This window comes from Planococcus citri, chromosome 2 (assembly GCF_950023065.1).
Source record: "Planococcus citri chromosome 2, ihPlaCitr1.1, whole genome shotgun sequence".
Lineage (NCBI taxonomy): Eukaryota > Metazoa > Arthropoda > Insecta > Hemiptera > Pseudococcidae > Planococcus > Planococcus citri.
In genome coordinates this window covers 49,654,716-49,678,946 of record NC_088678.1, presented here as the reverse complement: position 1 = coordinate 49,678,946, position 24,231 = coordinate 49,654,716, and the positions used below count along the sequence as shown (strand labels likewise).

At 33.2% G+C, this 24,231-nt stretch overlaps 1 protein-coding gene across 1 annotated transcript in view; it reads left to right on the top strand.

Annotated features, from left to right (window-relative positions):
- nsl1 (non-specific lethal 1) overlaps nucleotides 1-21,743 on the top strand; it is a 48,403-nt gene extending 26,660 nt beyond the window's left edge. The window contains exons 2-11 of the mRNA XM_065350988.1: nucleotides 3,539-4,287; nucleotides 7,582-7,821; nucleotides 13,175-13,285; nucleotides 13,379-13,517; nucleotides 13,616-13,723; nucleotides 13,804-13,870; nucleotides 13,961-14,120; nucleotides 14,223-14,464; nucleotides 18,033-18,167; nucleotides 20,780-21,743. Of these exons, the coding sequence (XP_065207060.1) occupies nucleotides 3,539-4,287; nucleotides 7,582-7,821; nucleotides 13,175-13,285; nucleotides 13,379-13,517; nucleotides 13,616-13,723; nucleotides 13,804-13,870; nucleotides 13,961-14,120; nucleotides 14,223-14,464; nucleotides 18,033-18,167; nucleotides 20,780-20,905 (2,077 nt within the window). The 3' untranslated portion in view covers nucleotides 20,906-21,743. The remainder of the gene's footprint in view (nucleotides 1-3,538; nucleotides 4,288-7,581; nucleotides 7,822-13,174; nucleotides 13,286-13,378; nucleotides 13,518-13,615; nucleotides 13,724-13,803; nucleotides 13,871-13,960; nucleotides 14,121-14,222; nucleotides 14,465-18,032; nucleotides 18,168-20,779) is intronic.
- Nucleotides 21,744-24,231: the final 2,488 nt, after the last annotated feature.

The following is a 24,231-nucleotide window of genomic DNA, read 5'->3' as shown; positions in this document are numbered from 1 at the left end:
ACTAATAATTGATAAAGGTATAAATGATGTATCTCGATTTGATATTAGTCAAATTCGGAGATTTTACTCTTCGAAAAAACGTTAAAATCACGTTTTCACGATTTCAACGAAGTAAAATCTCCGAACTTGGCCCAAAAAAGCTCAATTATGAAAATTACAGGAAAAATCAAACGAAAAATTATCGAGCATTTGCTAGTGTGTTTCAAATGTAACTTATTTTTCTAAATATGGGTGCCTAAAGTGGAGGGCTCAAAAATGGGTTTAAAATTACAAATATGTATAGAGGAAGCTTAATAAAACTTTTTCATATACCTAGATAATTGAATATATATGTACCTAAAAACTTTAAGTTTGGCGCAAATCGCAGGTTTCTAATTTTCCAGGAGTTCCCAGAATATTTAATAATTACGAAAAATTGGAAAATTGGATTTTTGAGTACCAGCGGAAAATTTTATTGAGCTCAAAATTTGGTAGGATGGAGGTCTTTCAGATATTAATAAACTGTTGAAAGCTTTTTAGCAGGGGTTCACGGAGGTAAGTTCAAAATTTTGGTTCCAAAATTTTCCAAAAATCGAACCCCCCTCCATTTCTGCCCTCGAGGGACAAAAATAGAAAAATAACCTCGCATAACGTTTATCGGATTCGAACAGATATTTTACGCTAAAAAAGTTTTTGAAAATAATACTCAGTGGTTCCTAAAATTATTTTTTATCATCAACTTTGGGAACACTTGGAGCCTAAAAAATGGTCATTTTGTGTTAACAAAACACGGATTCGTATTTATAATATTACATTGCAAAAAAAAGGTTTTCGGTCAAAATTGACCAATTTGAGAGGGAAAAACCATTTATACATATATATCTTTTTTTCATAATTGTACATCTGAAAGAAGAGACCAGCTTGAAAAAATTTCAAAAAATGTCCATAAATTATGATCGTGTGTAACATCCTTGCAAGCTTGAAAAAAAATCAGTTGAAGATTCTTAATTAAAATTGCAATTTCACCTTTTTTGAAGAGGTTACAGGCGATTTGGCGTTCTAAAAATTTCATTATAATATGATCGACTAAGAATTATGAATGAAGCTCTAGCTGGAATTTTTAAACTATCTGGCAAGATTTGATCCCTGGACTAAACTCTATTAAACTCCCCCCCCCCCCGTCCTCTTCTATCCGCGTAATGTTACCAAACGTGAATTTTTACGTGTTTTGAATCTATTTATTTCTAACTATCTGAGGTAAGCAGTAGGCCATTGCAAAGACCAATTCTTTTTTTAGAAAAATTTTTTGTGAGGGGAATGAACAGAATAATTGAGGAGGTGGATAGCAGAACGCAATAACTCCAAAATTACGAAAATTGAGTTAGATATCTATCCTTATGTAAAATTCAACGGGGAATCCATTCCCGGTGTCAGATTTTGTCCATCAGTTGAATATCATAGCGCAATCGAGGAAAACAAGTCTGATTTTAGAGCTAAATGCATTAAAAAATGAGATTTTGTTTGCAAAACGCAATAACTCCACTACTTTTTATACATTTCAGTTGCGCAGATGTGGTAACACTGTTTTTTTTCATCGGGTAGATACTGAAACTCATTGGGTAGGAGTTACTAAAAAAAATTGTGCTTTCGTTCCAACTCTCTGAATGCTATATCACAGACAGGAATTGTTTGAATTTCGCATTCCAGCTTTTTATTGAAAATTTTCGATTAAACATACTTTTTTTCTATAATTTTTCAATTTTTTCAAATAAAAAATACGTTTTTTTTGCAGAAAAACACCCAAAAAAAAATTTGCGTTCAAAACGCAATAACTTATTTTTCTTATCCTCTCTGTGCTTACCCAAGTGACCAAAATTTCGAAATTGAGTGGAAATTTTATTTATGGCACCCTCCTGTTTCATTTGACACCAATTTTGGAACTCGACCCCCCACCCTTCCCCTCCTGACCATTTTTCCTAATTTCCCCAAAAAAAAACAAAAATGGAGTTATTGCGTTCTGCTATCCATCTCCTCAATTTTCTTTGAGCATTTTTTCCCCCAGTGAATTTGAATTTTTCGATACTTTTTTCAGAAATTTTGAACTTTAACAGGTAACGAAAATTGAGTCATAAGTTTATCCTGCTTGATTAGGAAAAAATCTGTCCAGTTTGTGAGAAATTATCTTGAATCTGTCAACTTCGAGCCCGATTTTTTTTTGCTGGGAAAATCATTTTTGAGAAATTTTAGCCTCGCCTTGTCTTTTTGTATGTTTGTATGCGAGTGTGGGGCAAGAGAGGGGGTTTGCCAACTCCTCCAAAGCCTTCAGATTACCTACATAGATCAAAAACATTCTACTAGCCAAAATTCCTTGAAGAATTATCAGTTCACAGTTTGAGTTGCAAGATTTATAAAATTGTTAATTTTATCTCTTAACTGCTAATTCAACCTACCAACGTCAAATGCAAAATTAATATTGCTATTCTAAGTGGATATACCTACCCGGCAGACAGTTTTGTGCTGACACATTAGATAAGATTTTCTTGGAATTAGCGACCAACTGACCATTTTAAAATTAACCTATTTATCTAACTACTTCAACAGCACGTCATGATGTGTAGTTTTGCCCATACATTTCCAACGTGTGCGTTATTGAGAAAAAAAGGCAGGTGTTTGGCTGTAAAATTCATAAAAATTTGTATAATGGAATAGAAAATAATGGTAGAAAATGTAGCTTGAAATATGAAGATGAAATTGCTTCAAAATGCTCTGTTAGGCATGAATAATTTACCTGTGGTGGTTTTTTGACATTTCAACCGCATTGTTTGCCTAGAATCATTGAACAATATTAATTTCTCGAATCTGTAATAATGTTCAATGAGGTTCATTATTTTTCGGTGGATCGTCTCTTCGATTTTATTGTATTGAGTTTTCGTATTCGATTGCATCATTTTTATGTATTTCTTCAGTTCGTGAGGGATGATTTGATTTCCGAAAATTTTAAGGTATAGAGTCAGAAAGGTTAAGAGATAACTTCAATTAGTGTTGTCGTGTCTGAAATTAGATCTGATATGCGCTGTACTTGTTGAATTAGAATTACCATCATCGTGGAAAAATCCAATTATAACCTTAGCGTTGCAATACTCGAGCTCATATTTAACAAATCAAAAGTCCATGCATCGTGCAGTAGGCAAAAACAGAGAAACGTTGACCAACGGTTATGAATAACGTTACCATCGGCTAATGAACGTTTTTACATATGTACAATGTACATGGACGTACATATAACGGTAGTTAGCAGTTAGGTTCCTTAGAACAGGCAGTCTAAAGCAAGACGATGATATTTTTCAATCTATAGATGGCTGGGTGGGGACAAGGAAAGAGATGAGAAAAAGGGGTCGCCCACGTACGGAGTAAAAAAGGTAAAAGAGATCATGAGAAAGTACGACTGAGAAAAAATAAGGATACAGATAATACTCTTATGTACTCGTATGTAGTAGGTACAAAATAACGTATTATAATAATGTATTAATTACGATTGTTGTTGTTGTTCATGTTACAGAAGTAAACGAGCTATTTGGAGGTGGTTGAGAAATCGAGCCAGTATTGCGTATAGATTGTCGTGGCTGCAATCGCACATGTCGGCGTTAGAATATAAAATACATCATTATACGGAAATTTATAAGAAGCTGCGTAGCGCCAAAGGTCAAGTTGTGTTGCTAAATAACGTGACCACCGATCAAAACGGTGCTGTCGTCGTGAAATGCACGTCGACGCCGGGGACGCCGGTATCGGCGACGACGGCAACGGCTGCGGCGGCGGCGACGCCTGCGGTAACGGGAGCTACAACCCACGTGATTCTAAACGGCTACCACGGATCTCTGACGACGTCGCCGGTAGCGGTTACGACCGCAGCGACGACCACCACCACGACGAGTTCTGCCAAAACCGATTCGACGATGTCGCCGGATTATTGCCCTCCAACGCCGACGTCGTGTTGCGATTCGGACGACGCTTGCAGCCGAACCAGGCCGTTTTTAAGAAGCAAATTCCGCAAAAGGAATATCATCAGGTTGGACGAGATGACGCAGAATAATTGCACAGCGAACGCAGCCTCCGGTATTGGCACCTGCTCCAAGTACGGATCTACCAGGTGCGATTGCGTAGCGCCGCTTAGCTGTGTACTGTGTGTGAACCGGGGTCCCGGCGTTGATCTATCCAATCAGCATATCTGCAGCAATTTGTTACCTGTGCAGTCCAAGATCGCATTGCTAGAGCCTACCTTTCATCCTGTCTTATCGTTCGCTCAAGGTGAGTCTTTTTTTCATCGATTGTGATTACGATTCGATGTAGAATTTATGACAGTAGTTGAAAAATTGGAACTATCGATTGAAAATCTGAATTTAAAACTCTGTTCATTCGAATCCGGAAACTCTTGAGGTGGTAAGCAGGGGTGTGAATAAAAAAAATGAATCAAATTTTCTCTAAATGAAAAAGCTTTTCATTAGAATTTCCACCTGCAGACGTAGAGATTCTCACGCACATATTCAATTCGTTTTCGGAAAAATGAAAATATTCCCAGAAATTCGATGTGAAGTTGTTCCCATTCCCAAGAAAAATAATTGCGGGTCTTCAAATGACTGAATTTTTTTGAATTTAACCGTATTTTTCTCTGCACATACTTACCTGCTCCTTCATCTATGACGTTTGAAGTATTTAATATTAGTTCCTATTTTTTACATTTTTTTTTGTATTTTTTTTTTTTTTTTGGTTTAATTTTTGTTTTGGAACTTTTAACAAATAATAGACTAATCATGGTTGTCGAAAAACGATGTTCATAAATTTTCCATCTTTTTTAAATGTTTTGAACTTTTTTGAGTTTGTTTGCGTTTTTGGCGGTTTACCTGTTTTCAGTATTTGTTGAAAAACTGAAATTTTTAAATTTAAAAATTGTTTGATGATTTTTCAATTTTTTTAAAGAGATATTCGTTTATGATTTTTCAAGTTTTTTTGGTTTGTTTGCGTGTTATTTGAAAATATTTTTTCGTATTTATTCAGTTGCCTTTTTCGTTGTGAAGTAATATGAAAATTATTTGATGATTTACAAATTTCGTAGAAAATATTTTTTCTTGTTCGCCACAAATTATGTTTTCAGTTTTTTAACAATATATTTTCTTGATTTTTCACTTGCTTTTTTAAAACTTTTTTTTCAATTTTTGTAGTGTTGCTTAGGGTTAATATTATTTTCAATAAAATAAAAAAAGTTTATTTTGTCAAGTAGAATTTTAAAAAAAAATCTCTTTTATTCATTTTTGCATCTTTTTTCGTTCTTTTTTTGTGTATATTGCTTTTTTGGTCGATACTCATCTTGATGAGATACGAAAGTATCATTTTTCGAGTTGTCGTTTTAAAAATATTTTCATGGGAGTTTTCATTGATTTTTTTGTATTCTGCTTTTTTTGATTCGTATTTTTTAAACAAAATTTGAAAATATTAGTTTGACTAGTCGAATTTTTTTGATTGGAGTGTTTAGCTTTTTTGGTGAAGTGGAGAAGTGAACTTGTTTTTGAATATCGAACTAAGGTCTCAATTTTTCGACATTTGTATAAAGTATGGTCATTTTGCTTGATAACGACATGTTTCCAATTTTTTCCCATTATTTTTATCTATTTTTTTTTTTTAGAAATATTTTCACGGATTATCAGCGATATGAATAAAGTTTTCCATTTTTTCATATTTTTGCAAAATATTTTCAAAATACTTATTTGAATTCTTGTTTTTTGGAAGGAATAATTTTTTCAATGTTTTCCAATGTTATTTATTTATTCCTGTATTTTTTTGGCCTAACGTGCTACAATTTCAACTTTTTTGAGTGGGGAGGGGGGTAGTTATAAATTTTAACGAATCATCGTCATTTTATCAAACGATATTATTACGCTTTCAATTTTTGAACCAATATTTTTTACATGCGTTTTATTCCAACTATTCCGTGTTGATATCTTCTGTTTTTAACATTTTTTTTTTTGGTTTTGACAAATCACAAGTTGATTTTTTTTCATTGTTTTATATTTTCTTGATTTTTTTTGTTTGTTCGTGCTATGAATGTATTTTTCCACGAGTTGGAAAAATGCTTGATGAACTATTTTCCCACATTTTTTAAAGCTAAATTTCTTATTGTTCAATGCTAAAATCATATCAGGATAAGCTCAGCTTACTTCCAAAAATGATGACTCTTGAGTCAATATTGATAATTCTTGTGTGTCCAAATTGACAGTTGTTTGTTTGAAAAAACTGCTATAAAAAACTGTTGCGTCTGTCGTCGAATTTTGTTTTGTTTAAATTCAATTCAATTTTTGGTGCATTAGAATGAGAAACTCAATAGATTATTCGAAAATCTGAATTAGAAAAAAATTGTGTAGCGTCGATATTCAGTAATTAAAGTGATAAACAGTTCAATTACTATGACCCTGTTTGGAATCCTGATTTACACCGATGCAAATGAAAATTTGACAACGTGTTCGTATCGAAATACATTCGCCGAATCACTTCTACTTATTTCTCATTTTCCTTCATCTTTCCACCAGCACGAACTAATGTAACGTTGTATTTAATTTACTCGCGCGTTTGATAAAATTGGCCAAAAAAACCTAAAAGATGTGAAGATCTTCATCATTGTTGTGTGAGATGAAATACGCGTATGTTTTGTATCTTGTGCATATGTCTACGTATACGATATGTATGAGTTGATAAGTGTGGCGAACGATTAGGAAATGAAAAGAGTTTCAGAATGAGGTATTCATGGTCCAAGGGACGAGAGTAAGGGGGAAGGAAATGGGAATCTGCGAATTCAGATAACTTAGTCGATAGAGGAGAGCGGCATGGTAAAATTTACATTAAAAGATGAATATCGTATACTATACATAGTACATTACCCTGTTAGCATTACAAGGTCATTTTCAGAAATACTCGTACCATAATTATACGGTACGCGGAGATGTTGTATTAATTGTTCGCACCGCGTATACGCGATGATGGCGATGGTGTTAACCAATCAGTGTTGTCGGTGTTTTATTTTTTCTCATAGAAGTTCTTATTCGAATGACGAAAATTGGTTTTAAATTAATCTAAAAGTTGTACTTTTAGTTGAGAAGGAAATGATTAGCATAGCGTTTGAGGATCTGGATTGAGAGAGAAGGTTGCGTGAATAAAATTTCGTTGGCGATTCGTGACTTATAGGAAACCCCTCTCCGCCCTTCGTATACAGTTTTGCCCTCGATCAAACTTTGGAAATATTTCAAAAAAAGAAAAACGACTATAATTGAATGAAAAAATGTCAGAATGTACATATTACTTGTATGCGTTAATTTGTTGAAATGTAAAAAATTGAAAAATTCTTATGAGTTATGATATTGGAAAACAACGTTGGAAAATTGAGAAAGTTTCTCAGAAATTGAAAACAAAGTTGTCATTTATAATAGTATGTATTTTTAAAAACAGGTTTAATTTTTGTATACAAGTCCTACCTCTATTTATAGAATTCTATTGATTTTTTATTTGACTCATTACCTAGTGCTAATGTTTTTCTCTTTTCTTTTTTTTTCGCAGATGTATCTGTTAGCACGCATATTTGCGCATTATTGAATAACGACAGCGTAATCGAAGTTTGCGGTAAGACGATCGAAAGCCGGTCGTACACGCCGAGCAACGTACTGCAGAAACGACATTACGCCAATTATAAAACCACCGAAGAAATACGTAGATCTAATTCGGAAAATTTGGAATTATACAAAAGGCGAAAGAAGTACGCGCGACGGCAGCCCAATAATTCGCAAGGCTTGGCTTATGGTAAGTAAAAGGAAAAAAAATGATAAAAGATAAACGAGGAAGTTGTTCTCGTTTTAGTTTATCTTTGTAAAAATTGTAATATGCGGGTCTTCGAGCGAACAGAGTTCGATACATCGAATTAAAAAGCCTGCTTTCGAAACGTAGCTGTAAAATATGTATATTATGTACGTATAGCATATACGAGTACCTACGTCTAATGGTGGGCATACCTTCGGTAAATAAGCGAACGTAGGCTGTACTGTACGATACTGTACCCTGTAGAAGAAAATAGCGTATACAAATAAATACGTATGTGTAGCTGCTTGGAACTTGGAAGTTGGAAAGAAAGAAAAAATTGGCAGCCTTGAGAAGCGGTAACGTTACGATGCGATGCCATGTCGACGTAGTAACCGTTGAAATTTAAATTTTAAACCGCGTGTGCGTTAACGATGCCGGTTCTTGTGTTGTTGGAGAGGACGTCGCGAAGGGCGAAGAACGAAGAGCGAAGGAGGAGCTGAGCACATTTATAACGCTGAATTTTGGCTAACGAGTAACGATTTGCCGGTTGCATGATCCGAGGCAATTATTTTTGAAATTTTTGGGCTTCGGCGAGTCGAGATTTTGTTTTTGTTTTTTTTTTTCACGTCGAGTTGGGTTTTTCATTTGGGTGGTCGCTGCTGGTCGAGTTTGAAAGTGAAGTTGATTATGGCCTCAAACGTATGGATTTTTTGCTGGCGAGTTATGTAAACCTTGGAGGTGAAAATCTCAGCAGGAGGTGCAAGTTGTAAAAATGGTACTTTCATTTTGATTTTAAAAACAGGAAGGTTCTACTCAAGGTCGAAATAGCGGAGGGTCTCCGAGAGTTCTTGAAAAAAAAATCTAATTTGATGATATTTTCACTGATTTTGGCTGTATTTGTTTTTTATTTATATGTGTTCCTCTCCTGAACATTGAAAAAACGGGGTGTCTGTTGTCTGCCAAATGAAAAAAATATATTTTAAAAAATGAAAAAATCATCAAAAATTGGAAAATTTTTTCATTTGAAAAAATGCGTTTGATTTTTTGAGGGGTGGGGGGATGAGGGAAAAGCTGGGCTCAAGGACTGAAAATGGAGAACAAAAAATGAAAAATTCAATTTTGTCAAGATAGAAATTCTCTGAAGCATTGAAAAAAAGCCTGTTGTTTTTCCATTAATTTCAGTAAATTGTATTTTTTTTTTGTTTGTTTAACCCAGCACAGGTTTTGTCGAGAAATTATCATTTTAATTTTTGCAAGGAGGGACTTGTTTTGATTTTCCAATTCCTTCCGAATTGTTTTTAATAATATATTTCTTCAATATTTGAAAAAAAAATACCGAAATTTTATTTCATTACGATGAATGATTTTATCATTTTTCGTATTTTTCGGGGGTTAAAATTACTCCATTCATGGAAATGTTGCTTTCAATTTTTTTTTTTTTAAATATCGTCAATTCATAAAAATTGAATGTCATTGCATCACCTGCCTCCGGTGATTCAGATGAAATTATCAGCTCAAATAATTCTTTTGGGCAACAATACTTGTAAGTGCTACATTCGTCTTTCAATTTTTTCAAAAAATTCTCTTCTTCTCTGCGAACTAAAAAAAGTCTTCTATTTTCAACAAATATTGCAAAAGAATACCATTTTTTACCCAATAGGTAATAGTATAAAAGTTCTGCTTTTTTCTAAAATTGCTGATCTTAATGTGAAAAATTTCCACAAATTACCTAGTGACAACAAGGTGTCGTTCTTTTGCTCAAAAAAGCTCCATTTTTCGAAAAAAATTGCGAAAAGTATAATTACTTTGTGAATGATTCCCAAAAATTGCTGATTTTTGCTAAATTATCCAATTTTTGCATTTTGAAAACAATTCTTGCACTTGCTACAGATTTCAACTTTTTTTTCAAAAATTATTGGCTTATAGAAATTGGCAAAAGTGGCATTTTTTGCCAATAATTGCTGAAGTCCTCCTTTTTGCTGAAACTGTCAGTCTTGCTTTTTGCCAAAAATTATTTTAAAATCTCGATTTTTCAAAGAAAGTTCCAAAAAATTCTTTTTTTTCAAAAATTGTCCTGAAGTTTCGCTTTTTTGCCAGAAATTGCCAAAAAGCCCTTCCTCGATGTTGTTTCGCAAATAAATGTGATTTTCTGCCAAAAATTGCAAAAAAATAGTTCAACTTTTAAAATTAATGCAGAATCTTTCAATTTGTGATGTTCTGTATTTTTTTGTGATTTTTTTTTCTTCATTAACACGTTTTGCTCACGTTTGCCACTTTTTTTGTTACGTACTCTTTCGATCTTTTTTGTACTTTTTTTTGGAAAAAATTGAGTACGAGCACCGGTTATACCGAGAAAAGGTTTTGTAAATGTTGAGGAATTTTCCCAAAAATTCGAGTCTAATCCTACCTAGACCGACTAAAAAAAATTCATGAATTTTTTTTAAAATTTATATTTTTTTTCTTTCGTCTCGTAGAAATTCGAATGAAAAAAAAAACGATGATTCAATTTTCACTTTATTAGGAATGCATATTTTCCAGAAAAATCTCAAGCCAGGCCTTTCACAAATTTTACTCATTTGATTGGAAGGTTTAGGGGAGGGGGTATTGAATTTTGACGCTGTTCAAATTTTTCATCGTGTATTTTTCACTTTAGGCAGAACAAAATGAAGTCTTTTTTTGAGGTCAGTAAATGGTTTTTGGCAAAAAGAATAATACCTACCTAATTTCGGAAATACGCGAAGAGGGAAAAGCACACTTGATGACAGATTTTTCGATTTGTGTAATCACCAAATATTTTTTCAATATATGTATTATTACGTATGATAATTTCAGTTTGGATGGTTTAAAGAGGGAGAGGATAAGATTGTCAATCAAATTTAATTTTCAATAAAGAAAACTGCAGTATACTTTTGGGTACAGTCAGAATGTTTTTTGTGACAGGATAGGCTACTAATTTTGATGAGAGAGGAAATGTTGCATTCTGGAATACAGTCGAGTTTATTTTTTTTTCATTTTTTTAAAAATTACGTAAGCTTTGTTTTTACGATTTCGTCTGTCCTCCCCCTTCGTGCACTTGAAATTGATGGATTAAATTACCGCTGTAGTCTTTTGTACATTGACGTGTTTCACAATTCACACGAACGGTTGAAAACTCAGGGGATTAATTGTCGTAGTTGTAGGTGGAAGGAAAAAATTTGTAATCCATAAATGGGTCAAAAGTTGTCGTTTGACTGCTGCGTGAAATTGACGACGATGGTGATGATGATGAATAAATTATTCATCGTTCTGTGTGTAGTAGAGTTCGAGTATACGAGTAGAAGACACGCCCGTCTCCGCTGTGTCTTCTTTGTCAAATAGCAAACTCGAGTTGGTTCTTTTTTGTGCAAATGTGTGCTGTACGATGTCTATGTACTGCAAATTGAAAAATATTGCTGTCAACAGACCGTACCGAGTGGCGACATCTGAGTGAAGTAAAGAAGGAAGAGGAAAAAATGTAATCTTAGTTTCAGGTCTCCTTTTTCATTCTGCACGACGTACACGATTTTATATTTTTTTTCTTTATACTTAGGGTCATTCCATGCCAAATCGGCGGATTTTTGCACGAGGGGTCTTCGATTTTTTTCAAAATCAGATCATTTGTAGAGGTCATCAAACGATGACGAATGACGCAAACCGGACATTTTTTCGATTTTTTTTGACGGAGCTGTGGCGCTTCAAAGTTCTCCAAAATGGCCGAAAATGGAAAATTTCAGTTGCAAATTGCTCCGGTTGTACGTGGTATAGAATTTTGAACTTTTTTTCAAATTGTAGTACTTTGAGAGGGTAATCGACGAGTGATGTCAAAATCAGTGTTGCCACTTTCAAAAACCTAAAAAAATCGATTTTAAAACTTATAATTTAAATATAACCACGATCTCGGCGAGTAAAAATTCTGAAAAAATTCTCAGTTTTAGTCCCTTTTATGTAGAATAACATATCAAAAAATTAGACTGGCATCTTTTTTCATTTTCGAGAAAAAAAAATTACAAGTTTTACAATTGCTGCAAAAGTACCATCCGAAACCTAAAAAATGAAAATTTTTGCATTTTTGAAATATTTTACCAATGTGTAGACGATAATGTGAAAAAAATCCCCCTCCCCCCATTTGTCAACGAATTGACATTTTTCGTGCTATAAATTTTTATTTCAAGAGTGAAATTAATGCATTTTTCGTCAATTTGTCGACAAATTGGGGGGAGGGGGATTTTTTTCACATTATCGTCTACACATTGGTAAAATATTTCAAAAATGCAAAAATTTTCATTTTTTAGGTTTCGGATGGTACTTTTGCAGCAATTGTAAAACTTGTAATTTTTTTTTCTCGAAAATGAAAAAAGATGCCAGTCTAATTTTTTGATATGTTATTCTACATAAAAGGGACTAAAACTGAGAATTTTTTCAGAATTTTTACTCGCCGAGATCGTGGTTATATTTAAATTATAAGTTTTAAAATCGATTTTTTTAGGTTTTTGAAAGTGGCAACACTGATTTTGACATCACTCGTCGATTACCCTCTCAAAGTACTACAATTTGAAAAAAAGTTCAAAATTCTATACCACGTACAACCGGAGCAATTTGCAACTGAAATTTTCCATTTTCGGCCATTTTGGAGAACTTTGAAGCGCCACAGCTCCGTCAAAAAAAATCGAAAAAATGTCCGGTTTGCGTCATTCGTCATCGTTTGATGACCTCTACAAATGATCTGATTTTGAAAAAAATCGAAGACCCCTCGTGCAAAAATCCGCCGATTTGGCATGGAATGACCCTTAATCGATTTAATTACCTGCCTACTATACGTATTACAATCGATGATTAGAAATTTATTTATTTGATTACTCGTGATAGTAATTTTATGAATTCGTCACTACCGATGAGATTGTGTATTGTTAATAATAAATATACCTACCTACGTACCTACTTGTGAAATTGTGGGTAATTTTTGTACAAATAACGACAATTTCCGTACGATGATCGATGATTAAAAATATACTTATTTGATTACTTCGTGATAGTAATTTTTTTGAATTCGTCACTACCGATGAAATTGTGTATTGGTAATAATAAAATATACCTACGTATTTGTGAAATTGTGGGTACCTAATTTTTGTACAAATAATAGCAATTTTCGTACGATGATCGATGATTAAAAATATACTTATTTGATTACTTCGTGATAGTAATTTTTTTGAATTCGTCACTACCGATGAGATCGTACATAATTATGTATTTACTTACTCGTATTTTGATAATAATGCGTAGAATAATGTGAGATGACTTTCTTCAATATTGACTAATAATTTTTATTCGATGATTTCAGGACGTAGTCAGTTGGGTAAAAGAAGGCTACCTAAGTATCTTAGTGATAAAGCTTTATCGTTCAAAAAAAGAAGAAGAAAAAGATTACGTACGAAACGATTCAGAGGTCACGGTACGTTGGAAATATTGCACATTTACCTATCGAAAAGTGCATTAAAAAGATAACTCTTATTTGTACGAGACGAATATGTTATATGTTAATTAGAAAGCGGATTGGATGAATCAGCAGATGAAGGTTTATATTATAAAAAAGAAGAAACCCTTAGTTCGCAACCAGGTTCGCCTCATAGTTCACATTCTTCTACGGTTAAAGATCCGTCGACGACGCTATCGACAACGAACAGGTATGATATTTTACTATTCGAATGAAATTGAAATGTACAATAATACACGTAGCACGCGTATGTGATTAAAACGTTCGATGTTATTGGTTATACTACAGGAGGAAGAGAGGCCAGTCGTATGATATCGATAATTTCATTATTCCACCAAATTCGACCCCTGCAGCGGTTGCAGTGAAACCTCAGTACAAAGAGATCCTCATACCGACGTAAGTTTGCGACGAATTAGGATTCAAGATGTCGAATCGAGAATGAATTTTGTGGCATTTATTCAATTTTTTTTTTTCAGGTGGAAAATAGTCGAAGAAACGCCTATAAGATTGGAGGATATCGATAAAGATTCTATTCCAGATCATGTAAGAATATTTTTCTGACGAGAGTGATTTTTGCACATTTTTCGAAACACTGGCGAAATACATAATTACGATGATTTTTATTTTTCGTAGATTTTGGACGATCTGGACGAGGATAAAATTGATAAATTACACGAAATCCTCGAACAACACGAAAGAAAGAAGTTTAGATTGAATCCAACGCGGAATAAGGGACAAAGGAGTCGAAAACGAACCGATAGTTGTCCCGAGACCAGCGAAGCGAATACTCCTGGTTAGTTGTTGATATGATACGAGAGAGAGAGAAGCCGAATGCGTTGCGATTTTTTGATCGAATTATTTACGTTCGTTATTGTTTTGTTTTTCTCGTACGCAGAGAGAGTAGCTAGTCCTGTGTCGACGACTAGCGAAGTGGATACCACCACAGTGACGGCCAATTTGACGGTGGCATTGACGCCGATTACGTTTCCTGGTCAAGGAACGCCTGTGGTATCAACGGCTACCGTCAGTACCAATACGAATACTACGAGTACGGTTAAAACTACGTCTTTGAATAAGACAAAAACCAATTTGGACTGTGATACTTCAACCGTTACCGAGTCTGCGTCTCCAGAAATAGTAAGTTTAGATCGAGAATGATCGAGATGTATATTTAGGCGGTGCAAATTTGATCTGTATTCTTCTCCTAGTTGTGGGAAAGAGAGGGAGGGGTTGATGGGATTTTACTTTAAATTATTTCCATAAATGAAATGTGAAATGTGTAAAAACTAATTACTAATTAGAGACTGTAAACATAGAAATAATCTGTTTCTTGGTACTACTAATAAGAATATTAGATTTTAAAGAGACGAGTCGTAAAAATGTTTCGAGTTGATTTTTCCACGAAATGTGCTCATAGAGAGAACATACCTTGGCCTTGTACGTATTTTCTCATTCTTATCGGAGTAAGGCTGGGAACTATTATGAAAAGTTTAATTAGAAGATTTTTCGCGTCAAGTTGATTTTTTTTTAGAGATTATAACGTCTTTAGAAATTGACTAAATTCAAAAATCAAATTCTCAAAACCAAAACCCAGTGATTGTTGTGTATTGAATTATTCAATCGATATTTCTCGTCCAAGAAACGAAAATGATGCTATTGATTTTTCGATTGAATTTTATTCAAAAATTGTGTTTTTCATATTTTTTAAGGGGAAATATTTTTTGCACGACGAAAAAGGGCGTCATCACGACAAGCATTTTTTCGTTCATAAAAGATGAATGAACGACGAAAAATTATGAAGTTCCACGCCAGATGACGCCCGACAATAAAGTATTTATGAACGACTACGATTTAATAACGAGATAAGCAGTATTCACGACAAAATAATTTCATACACGACAGAACATTATCAGTTCAATTTACGTTTATATTTTGTACAAATTTTAACAAATAATCAACTGAGGGTTTCTTTCAAAAAAATTTGAGTGAAATTGTGACTCAGTAGAAGAGAACCAAATTGACCTAAGCGAAGCGAGGGCAAAACCTTAGGGGAAAAATGAGAATTTTGAGGATAGATCGGCGATTTTGTCGGCAAATAAACGATAATTAAATTCATGATTGTAAAAAATTTGAATTTTTGAAAACTGAAACTAAAATATTGTTGGAATTCTTGTATTTTCCTAACTTTTTTGAATTTCTCACAATTTCCCAAGTTTTTCCTACTTTCGCGGAACCGGAGGGGGGCAAACTGTCTCTCCTTAGCCCCCTTTCGCTTCGTACCTGAGGTCAAAAAACGAAGGGGGGGGGGTCATCCATCAAAGTCCACGAAACATTACTTCTATAAAGAGCAATTTTTTACATACCTACTTCGTTTTTTTGGTATCATTTTAATATTTTGAAACGTTTATTTCTGTCGGTGAAATGCCTGTTTTTGATAAAAAAATTTTGTCGTGCATTGCCTTGTATAGCAGTGGAAAGTAATTAAATGTCGTGAATTTTTTAATTCGTCGTTTGATACATTATTTTGTCGTTGGAGTACCTTTTATGTCGGGGTAAGCTCTTTATTGTCGGGAATTTCCAATTTAGTCGTGGAAATGATTTTTCTGGCGTGAAAGTGCCTATGCTTGTCGTGCTGACGCCCTTTTTTGTCGTGGTATTAAATCACACCCATTTTTTAATGGTGGGACTTTTCAGAAAATTCGAATTGATTTACCATCTAAAATTTAGAGAAATGTAGAGAAAACGAGAAATTCCGTTCATTTTTTGGTGAAAATATCTGGCCAAAACTCCTGTAAAAATTCTGAATAAATTCTGAATTTCAATTTGCAAGGTTTTCAGCAGTTTTTGAAAGCAATGAAGATGCTGAAAAAGTCTTCTGCATGACTCGAAATTCCTATACTTTTTGCTAATAAATTTCTTTTTTTTAAAATTACTCCTGAAATGAAGAATGTTGTACTTTTTTCAAAAATTCAATTTTTCTGAATATTGGTCCTACTTCTCGGGAAAAAAAGAGATGTATTTGTTTTGTTTTTTTTTTAAATCTGGTTACACTTCTCTAAAACTATCAGAGTCCTGCTTTCTGCAAAAAAAAAAAAAAAAAAACAGCGAAGTTACGGCTTTTGTCAAAATCGCCAAAAAGTATAGTTTCGTGCTCAAAAATTGCTAAAAATTATCGCTTCTTTTCATGAAATTTAAAACGTTTCATTTTTTCCCGAAAATTGTTCAGCAGTCTCGCTTTGTAGCCAAAAATTTTCAAAAAAGTTGTCTTTTTTCCAAAAATTGACGGAAATTCTCGCTTTTTACCAAATTGCTAAATATTTTGCTCTTTGATCTATAAATGTCAAAATTATCAAAAAGTCTCGCTTTTTTGGTGAAAAATACCAAAAAGTTTCACTTGTTTCTCTAAAGATAACAATTTCAAATTGTTGCCTTTTTACCAAAAATTTCAAAAAAAATCTTATTTTTTGTATTAGAATGGCTCAAAGTCTCGCTTTTTTGCAAAAATTGCCCAAAAAAATAGCTTTGCCATTTGCTAATTATGGAAGTCTGCTTTTTCGCAGAGAGTGTCAAAAACTCTCACTTTCATATCAAAAATTGCCAAAAAGTTCAGAAATTGCACGAACTAGACCAATTACTTCAAAATTCATAATTAGGCTATGCGGAAAAATTACAGATTTCTTTCATTTTTTACATGATATTGATGTGCAAAAATTCAAATAATCAATTCATATTGGCGACAAATATACAATTAGTTTTGAGGGGAGTAAGTCTGGAAATATATTCAACTGAAAGGTGTTGAAATTCCTGCGTTTCAATTCGTGAATTTCGATGAATTGTTCAAGTTTTAAGGTCTATCAGTCTGTTTTAGTAAATTCAAAATTCATAGGGTTATTATTTCATTTTTTTTTCAAAATTGAAATTGTGTCCGTTTCAAGCGAAAGCGAGAGATTCTTAAATACGGTAGCGAAAGTCGTCTGAAAATGCACATTTTGTTCAAATTGAAATAAATTTGAAATTTTCGTACAATTTTTTTGTTCGAAAATGCGAAGCCTAAGGATTACTCTCTTGACTTATCACATTTTGGCGAACTCTAAACATGTCATTATGGTTAGAATCAGACCACACGTGATGCGATTTTGAAAAACAAACATCCAATAATACTGAAGGGGCTGATCAGTCGAAATCAAAAGAACATCATTTTCTCAATTGAGCCGTTTGTTTTCTTCTTTCAAGTTTTTTTGTGTTATTTTCAAATTTTAATCTTGAAAAAATGATAGAATGGTACCTTATAATTTTCATCCTCCCCCCTAGATACGATTTTGCTAGCTCTTGCGGAGGATGAAAGGTGTTCAATCGGTAAATTTATTCGGATTCAACCTGAAAATCGCTGTAAAATCAAAAATGTGACCAATAGTTTTTAGGCATGAACTATTAGGATGAATCATGAAGAAAAAGTCGGCAGTCTTTGACCAAATTCAGCATAAACCATCATTTTGGGTTGAAAATTACTTGGAAAATTGTTTAGCTCAGGAGATGCTCCTAAAGGGGAGATGTGGGCTTTCAAAGAGGGGGCATTTTTTCGTTTCTGTCGTTGGAATTCATATAGCTTAACCACAATCAGAATCAGATCAAATTTGCACCCTCCCTCGTAATTAATTGAAAAGTCATTTACTTACGTACTTATTTACCATTTTATTTTTCACAGGCCCCTTTCGAAGAAAGAAAATTCCCTCTAACAGATGCCGAATACAATGAGATGCTGTTGGAAGACCCGAATAAATCGGACGACGAAAAAGAGACCGACGACAATGAGCATACAAACGATGGGAAACCAAATCAGGTAATTATACTGCTGCGAAGAACTTAATCTGCCGGTTTAATTCTTATCGATTATCATCATCGCGGCTCGGCTCGGACTCGCGTCTATTTCTACCTACTCACGCGATTCTCTCGCTCCTTTTAACGTGATATGTACTTCGCGACGACGTGAGCAATTGTTTTGACGTAATCATCGAATTTGGCGGTGATGGTAGAATTTATCGTTGCATCCCTTCGATGATCGAAGGAGGCATATTTGCTCGATTATTTGTAGTGCGCTTATTAACGATCAGTCGATCATGAAAATATGTACCTATGTTTAATATTATCTTCGTAGGATGTTTTTAAAATACCCTCGTGTCGAAAGGGAATATTCGTTGGAGATTTCGAAGGAAATACGAATCGTTGTTTGATTTTCCATGTTTTCTGTTTTTTTGAAAAAAACAAAACAAATTACGTATCTTGTATCAAGCCTTTTTTGGTTATTTCATTTAAAAAAAGTTTTGATGAAAATAAAATAAATGAAAAAAAAACGAATTGATTCTACGAAGATTTTTTTTGATTAATTTCACAGAATATGGTACATAATGAAATTTGTTTTTTCTTCATGAATCTTGTTATATTACCTTGTAGGCTTGTACCTAGTTCAGTGTTAATTTTTTTCTGTTTCTCGTAAATTATTCGACCGCAATTTCTAAGCATTTTTCTTTCTAATTAGAAATAAGTCCGAGATGTGTCATTGTAAGAAAGATTTGTGAGAATCTTCAGCTATTCGTTTATTATTTTTTTGAATTTATTGTTGACGCGCGCGCGCCGGAAATATTATTAACGAGTAAAGATTCGATTATTAATTTATTATGTGTACGTGGTTGGATCGAGTCTTTGTTCTTTTAGTTTCGCGATTTGAAAAAATTGTAATTATTTCACAATTAATGAAAAAAAAACCGCGAATAATTGTTCGGCAGGCGTCTTGTTATTTGTATAGAAAAAAGTACCTGAAATTTATGTACAGATGTTGAAAATATATAATTTTATTCTATGTATTTAATTGGTTTTTTTCAGTATAATTGTTTTTATAATTTTACTGTAGAATTTTTTCGTTTTCAATTTTCTTGCGTTTTTCGGGATAATTTTCGTAGTTTTGGTGGCTTCATTTGATGTAGAGGGGGGGGGGGGGTGGAGAAGATGGATTTTCATTGAATTTAGGGTAAATTGTTTTTTTTTTCAGCATCATTTTTGATGTTTTTCAGCTGGCATCTGGAATTCATTTTTTACTGTTTCTTTTCTAGCGATTGTGGAAATTTCTATCGTTCTTACTTATTTTTTGAATGGTATTTTCGAGATTTTTTGTTTTTCTTTTGCTTTTTATTATTTTTTTCGAGCGATTTTTGACATTTTTTACTAGCCTTCAATTTGTTTTCGTCGTGCTCTAAAATTGATATTTTTTGACTCCCTCCCCCCTTCTCTTAGAATTGAAATATCTAGCCAGATTAAGTGCTTTCAAATTCTTGTTTTTTGGTGTTTTTTTTCGTTCTGTTCATTTTTAAAATTAAAAAATCACAATTTACTTAATCAATTTTTCTAGGACATTTTGAAATTTCAGAAGCCTGTAGCAAATTACTTATTTTGATCTTCTTACAAGTGGATTTGAAATTTTGAATTACCAAGCTATCCCCTCTCCTTTTCAGAATTGCCACTTTCTGAGATAGAGAAAAGTAGTTGGAAAACATCAACATTTGGAATCCTCAATCTCCCTGTCAGAAACTTTTTTGAAAAAAAAATTATGAAACTGCGGTTTTTTTACAGTACTAAAGTAATTCTATTTTTTTTTTTTTTTTTTTTTGCAAAAATACAGGACTTTGTAATTTTTTTTATCCCTTATAGGAAAAGAAAATTTGGTGAAAACTCCGTAAAGGTGTGTTGAATTTTATAATGAAAAAAAGTGCTGTTAAGAGCCCCCGAATTTGAAAAAAAAAATAGAAAAAATGTTGGAAAATGAATTTTGGAGAAAATTAACCACAGGTTCATTTTTGGTTCAGAGCCTTCAAAAACAATAAAAGTTTGAAGTCAGAAAAACCTGTGTGAATATTTTTCAAAAATTTCCAAATCAGGAAAGATTTTTGCTTGAAAATAGGCTACCTAGAGTTAGGAATATAAAAATTAACATTTTTTGGTAGACCGAGGAAGGATTCTTCTTAAAATCGGGACTGCTCCAAGAAATTTTGACGTAGAAATGTGAAATTTTTGAAAAATTTTAATCGACTTTTTTTCTAGATATTATTTCAATTTCCCGGAGATGTTTTTTTTTTCGAAAGATCCTTAGGAGTATTTTAGAAGAATGGTGATCATAAGTTGAAAATTTTAATAAGTTTTTCAATTTCATTTTATTCTTGGAATTATTTTTTAGAGGGTGAATTTCATTTTTCACATTTTTTTTTTTCAAAACAGTCAACAACTTTAGGGTGTTGAAGCAAACAAAAGAAATTTTTTGCCATCATTTGTCGAGATAGAGATTTTTTATATGTATAATATTTGCTAATGTTATTAAACGTGCGTGCGTTTTTATAGTATGCTAATATAATTTCAATCGAAACGGAGTATTGACCAAATCTGGTTGATTTTTGTTTTCAACAGATTGTTAGCCGGGACCGGTCACCTTGTAGCGAATCGACTGATTCCGTTTCAGAAGACCCAGACGATCCTGACTGGATGCTGAACGATGAATTAGGCGGAGCATCGATCGAATTGATTCGAAAATAATTTTAACAGACGGATGTATTTTATTTATATTTATAACGAATAATTTCTTGTTTCCTCATCTCCTCCTCCTCCTCCCCCCTCCCCCACCCTGTACATAATATAGTTTTGTATGTGAACATAGGTTTTTAAGGCTTTCGATGTTTTAGGCTAGTCTATACCCCATTTTTTTGTATTGGTTGATTGCTGATTGGTGTATTTCTAATTTTTACCGTAATAATCAAAGACGAAAGGAGTTGAATACGAATACGAAGTGCTGTTCTGCGAGCATTTGTCATGTAGACTTGTGTGCGTTAGTGTTTGTTTATATAGAGCCCTGATTTTTAACATAATTTCGGTATTTTGCTTGTGATTAATTCTATTCCAAAATTTATCCTGTAGTGGTATCTTATATATGAGTATAATGGTTACTGTGGATTATATTCCATTTTTACGTTTTTAATTTTTGTAAAGTTTTCATTGTTGTCTTAAAACCCAACCCAGTTTCCCGATTTAGAGAGTATGATTTTTAAAATGGCAAGATGTTGATGCACTTTGTTATCAATTTTTTTTTGTTTAGTCTTCAACAGAAGTTTCGAGCGTTTCATTAATAATTTCTCAAAAGATTTATTTATATATTACCTATGACGAGGTGTGTTGTGTATTAATCGACTTACGACGTCATTTATTATTTTTTTGATTATTTCACGCTAAGCTTCGTTGTTTACATTATTATTGTGTACTTCTGTTTCTTAATCGATGATGTATTTTTTTTTTTACTAGTTTTTGGAAGTTGGTCAACTCTAAAGAGAAAAATTTTAAATTATGTACGTATTCTGATTAAAAGTTTTTTGTCATTTCACGTGTACTGTATTGGTTATTGAATGGAATGAACTTGATCCCCTCTTCTATCAATATGTATGATACTAGAAGCATTTAAAAATTATAATTAATAAATATTTCGAGTTGAATAAAATCTTTTAGAAGAATTACAGGGGAAAATGTGATTGGCCTGCAATAAGGAGTACTATTTCCTGGGAAATGAAAATTTCGATGCAGAGTTTCGAGCAGTCTACAGGACGTTTAGAAAATATTACAACATGAAAATTTGGCCATAACGTGTTCATTCATTTACTGCATTGAAACACTTCCAACGGTGGAAATTGAATGAAATGTGTTTATCACAATTTTTTTCCTTCGGTAATATCGAGTCAATTTCAAAAACAACTATTGCATCGAATCTCGCTTGTCAGAAAACATCTATTTTTTTGTATAAATATGTTGAATGAATTTAAAAATGAAAAAAAATTTCTCCTTTTATTTGACTTTTTTAAAAAAGAAAATTGAAAAAATGGACGAAAATGAGTAGGTATCTAGAAGGGCGATGGAGAAAAAATTTTTTGGTGGTTGAACCGTGATCAGAATTCTGATATTTTCAAACTTTCGTAGGAACTTACATAAATAGGTATTCGAATATAGAGCATTTACAAAATTGCTGCATACCCTAGCGCCTGTGCCACGGTAGGACAACTTGGCCGGCACTACTATAGACGCATACGATTTCTCATGTAAAAAATGCAATTTTTTCGATTGTACGCGAGTTCGGGTGAACTTTCATGTAGTCTCAAATTAAAGGCAATAAAATTCTGTATCGATTGATCTTAAATTTTCATCATTTCGCGTAAAAATAACGATTTTATGAATACTTCTATTTTACTCATTTTTGAATACTACGTACGTCATCTTTAAACTATAAACTACTCGAAATTTTCAATGAGCACATATGTGTTTTGAATGATTAAAATGTTCAGAATTTTATCCTCTTTAAAATGAGTTTTTCCCGAAAGCTCTACCTTTTACCGTTCAAAAGTTCTCGAAGCTTTAATTTGCAAAAACTAAAGCTCTTTAATACAAGTATGGAAATAGATTATACTCTTAAGAAAGTCATAGGATTTTACGTAAGTTTTGGGTACTGCGCAGTGCGCGAGCACGCATCAAATCAGCTGTTCACGTACAACGTTGCACCCCATTGGTTGCTCCACCCACCTCCACCGCGTGACGACACCAACCTGCCATGCGCAGTACGTAACACATACGTAAAATGCTAAGACTTTCTTAAGAGCATGATCTATTTCCATACTTGTATTAAAGAGCTTTAGCAAAAACCAGCTGCAGGCAGTAATTATTGAACTTTGAACTGATATTAATCGAAATTTTCAGTGGCCAATAGGTATTTTAATACAGCAAAATGTTCGTAGTTTTATCCTCTTTAAAATGGGGGTTTCCCGAAAGCTCTGCCTTTTACCGTTCATAAGTTCTCGAAGCTTGAAGTTGCAAAAACAAGGCGAAAACCAGCGGCGAGCAGTATAAGTATTGAACTTTGAACTGAAATTAACCGAAATTTTCATCCTACTTATTTGTACCAAAAGCTCTATCTTTTACCATTCAAAAGCTCTGGAAGATCAAAGTTGCCGAAAATGGTCAAATTGTATCATCACTGAGTAAGTACTTATAATACCTATCAGTTCACTTTGGTATTGATCAGTGACAACTTTTGGCAGCTTTGATCTTCAAGAACTTTTGAACGGTAAAGGCAGAGCTTTCGGGAAACCGAAACCCCCATTTTAAAGAAAATAAAATTACAAACAATTTGCTGCATTAAAATCGTACCTATGTGTTCACTGAATATTTCGATTAATTTTAGTTCAAAGTTCAATAATTACTGCCTGCAGCTGGTTTTTGCAACTTAAAGCTTCGAGAACTTTTGAACGGTAAAAGGTAGAGCTTTCGGGAAAAACTCATTTTAAAGAGGATAAAATTCTGAATATTTTGATCATTCAAAACACATATGTGCTCATTGAAAATTTCGAGTAGTTTATAGTTTAAAGATGACGTACGTAGTATTCAAAAATCAGTAAAATAGAAGTATTCATAAAATCGTTATTTTTACGCGAAATGATGAAAATTTAAGATCAATCGATACAGAATTTTATTGCCTTTAATTTGAGACTACATGAAAGTTCACCCGAACTCGCATACAATCGAAAAAATTGCATTTTTTACATGAGAAATCGTATGCGTCTATAGTAGTGCCGGCCAAGTTGTCCTACCGTGGCACAGGCGCTAAGGTAAACTATCCCGCATTGCGCCATATGACAATGCTCTATTCGTAACTCGTCAGGCTGTTATGAATTTTCTCTACATTTTTTGGACACTACAAAAAGCAATCAGAGTCCTGCTTCCAATTTTGATGCTTACTTCACTTCAGCCATCTTTATCATTTTTTTGCATCTTTTATGCTTTATCAACTTTTTAAAAAAGGAATTCTAAAAACAGAATGTCAAAATGGA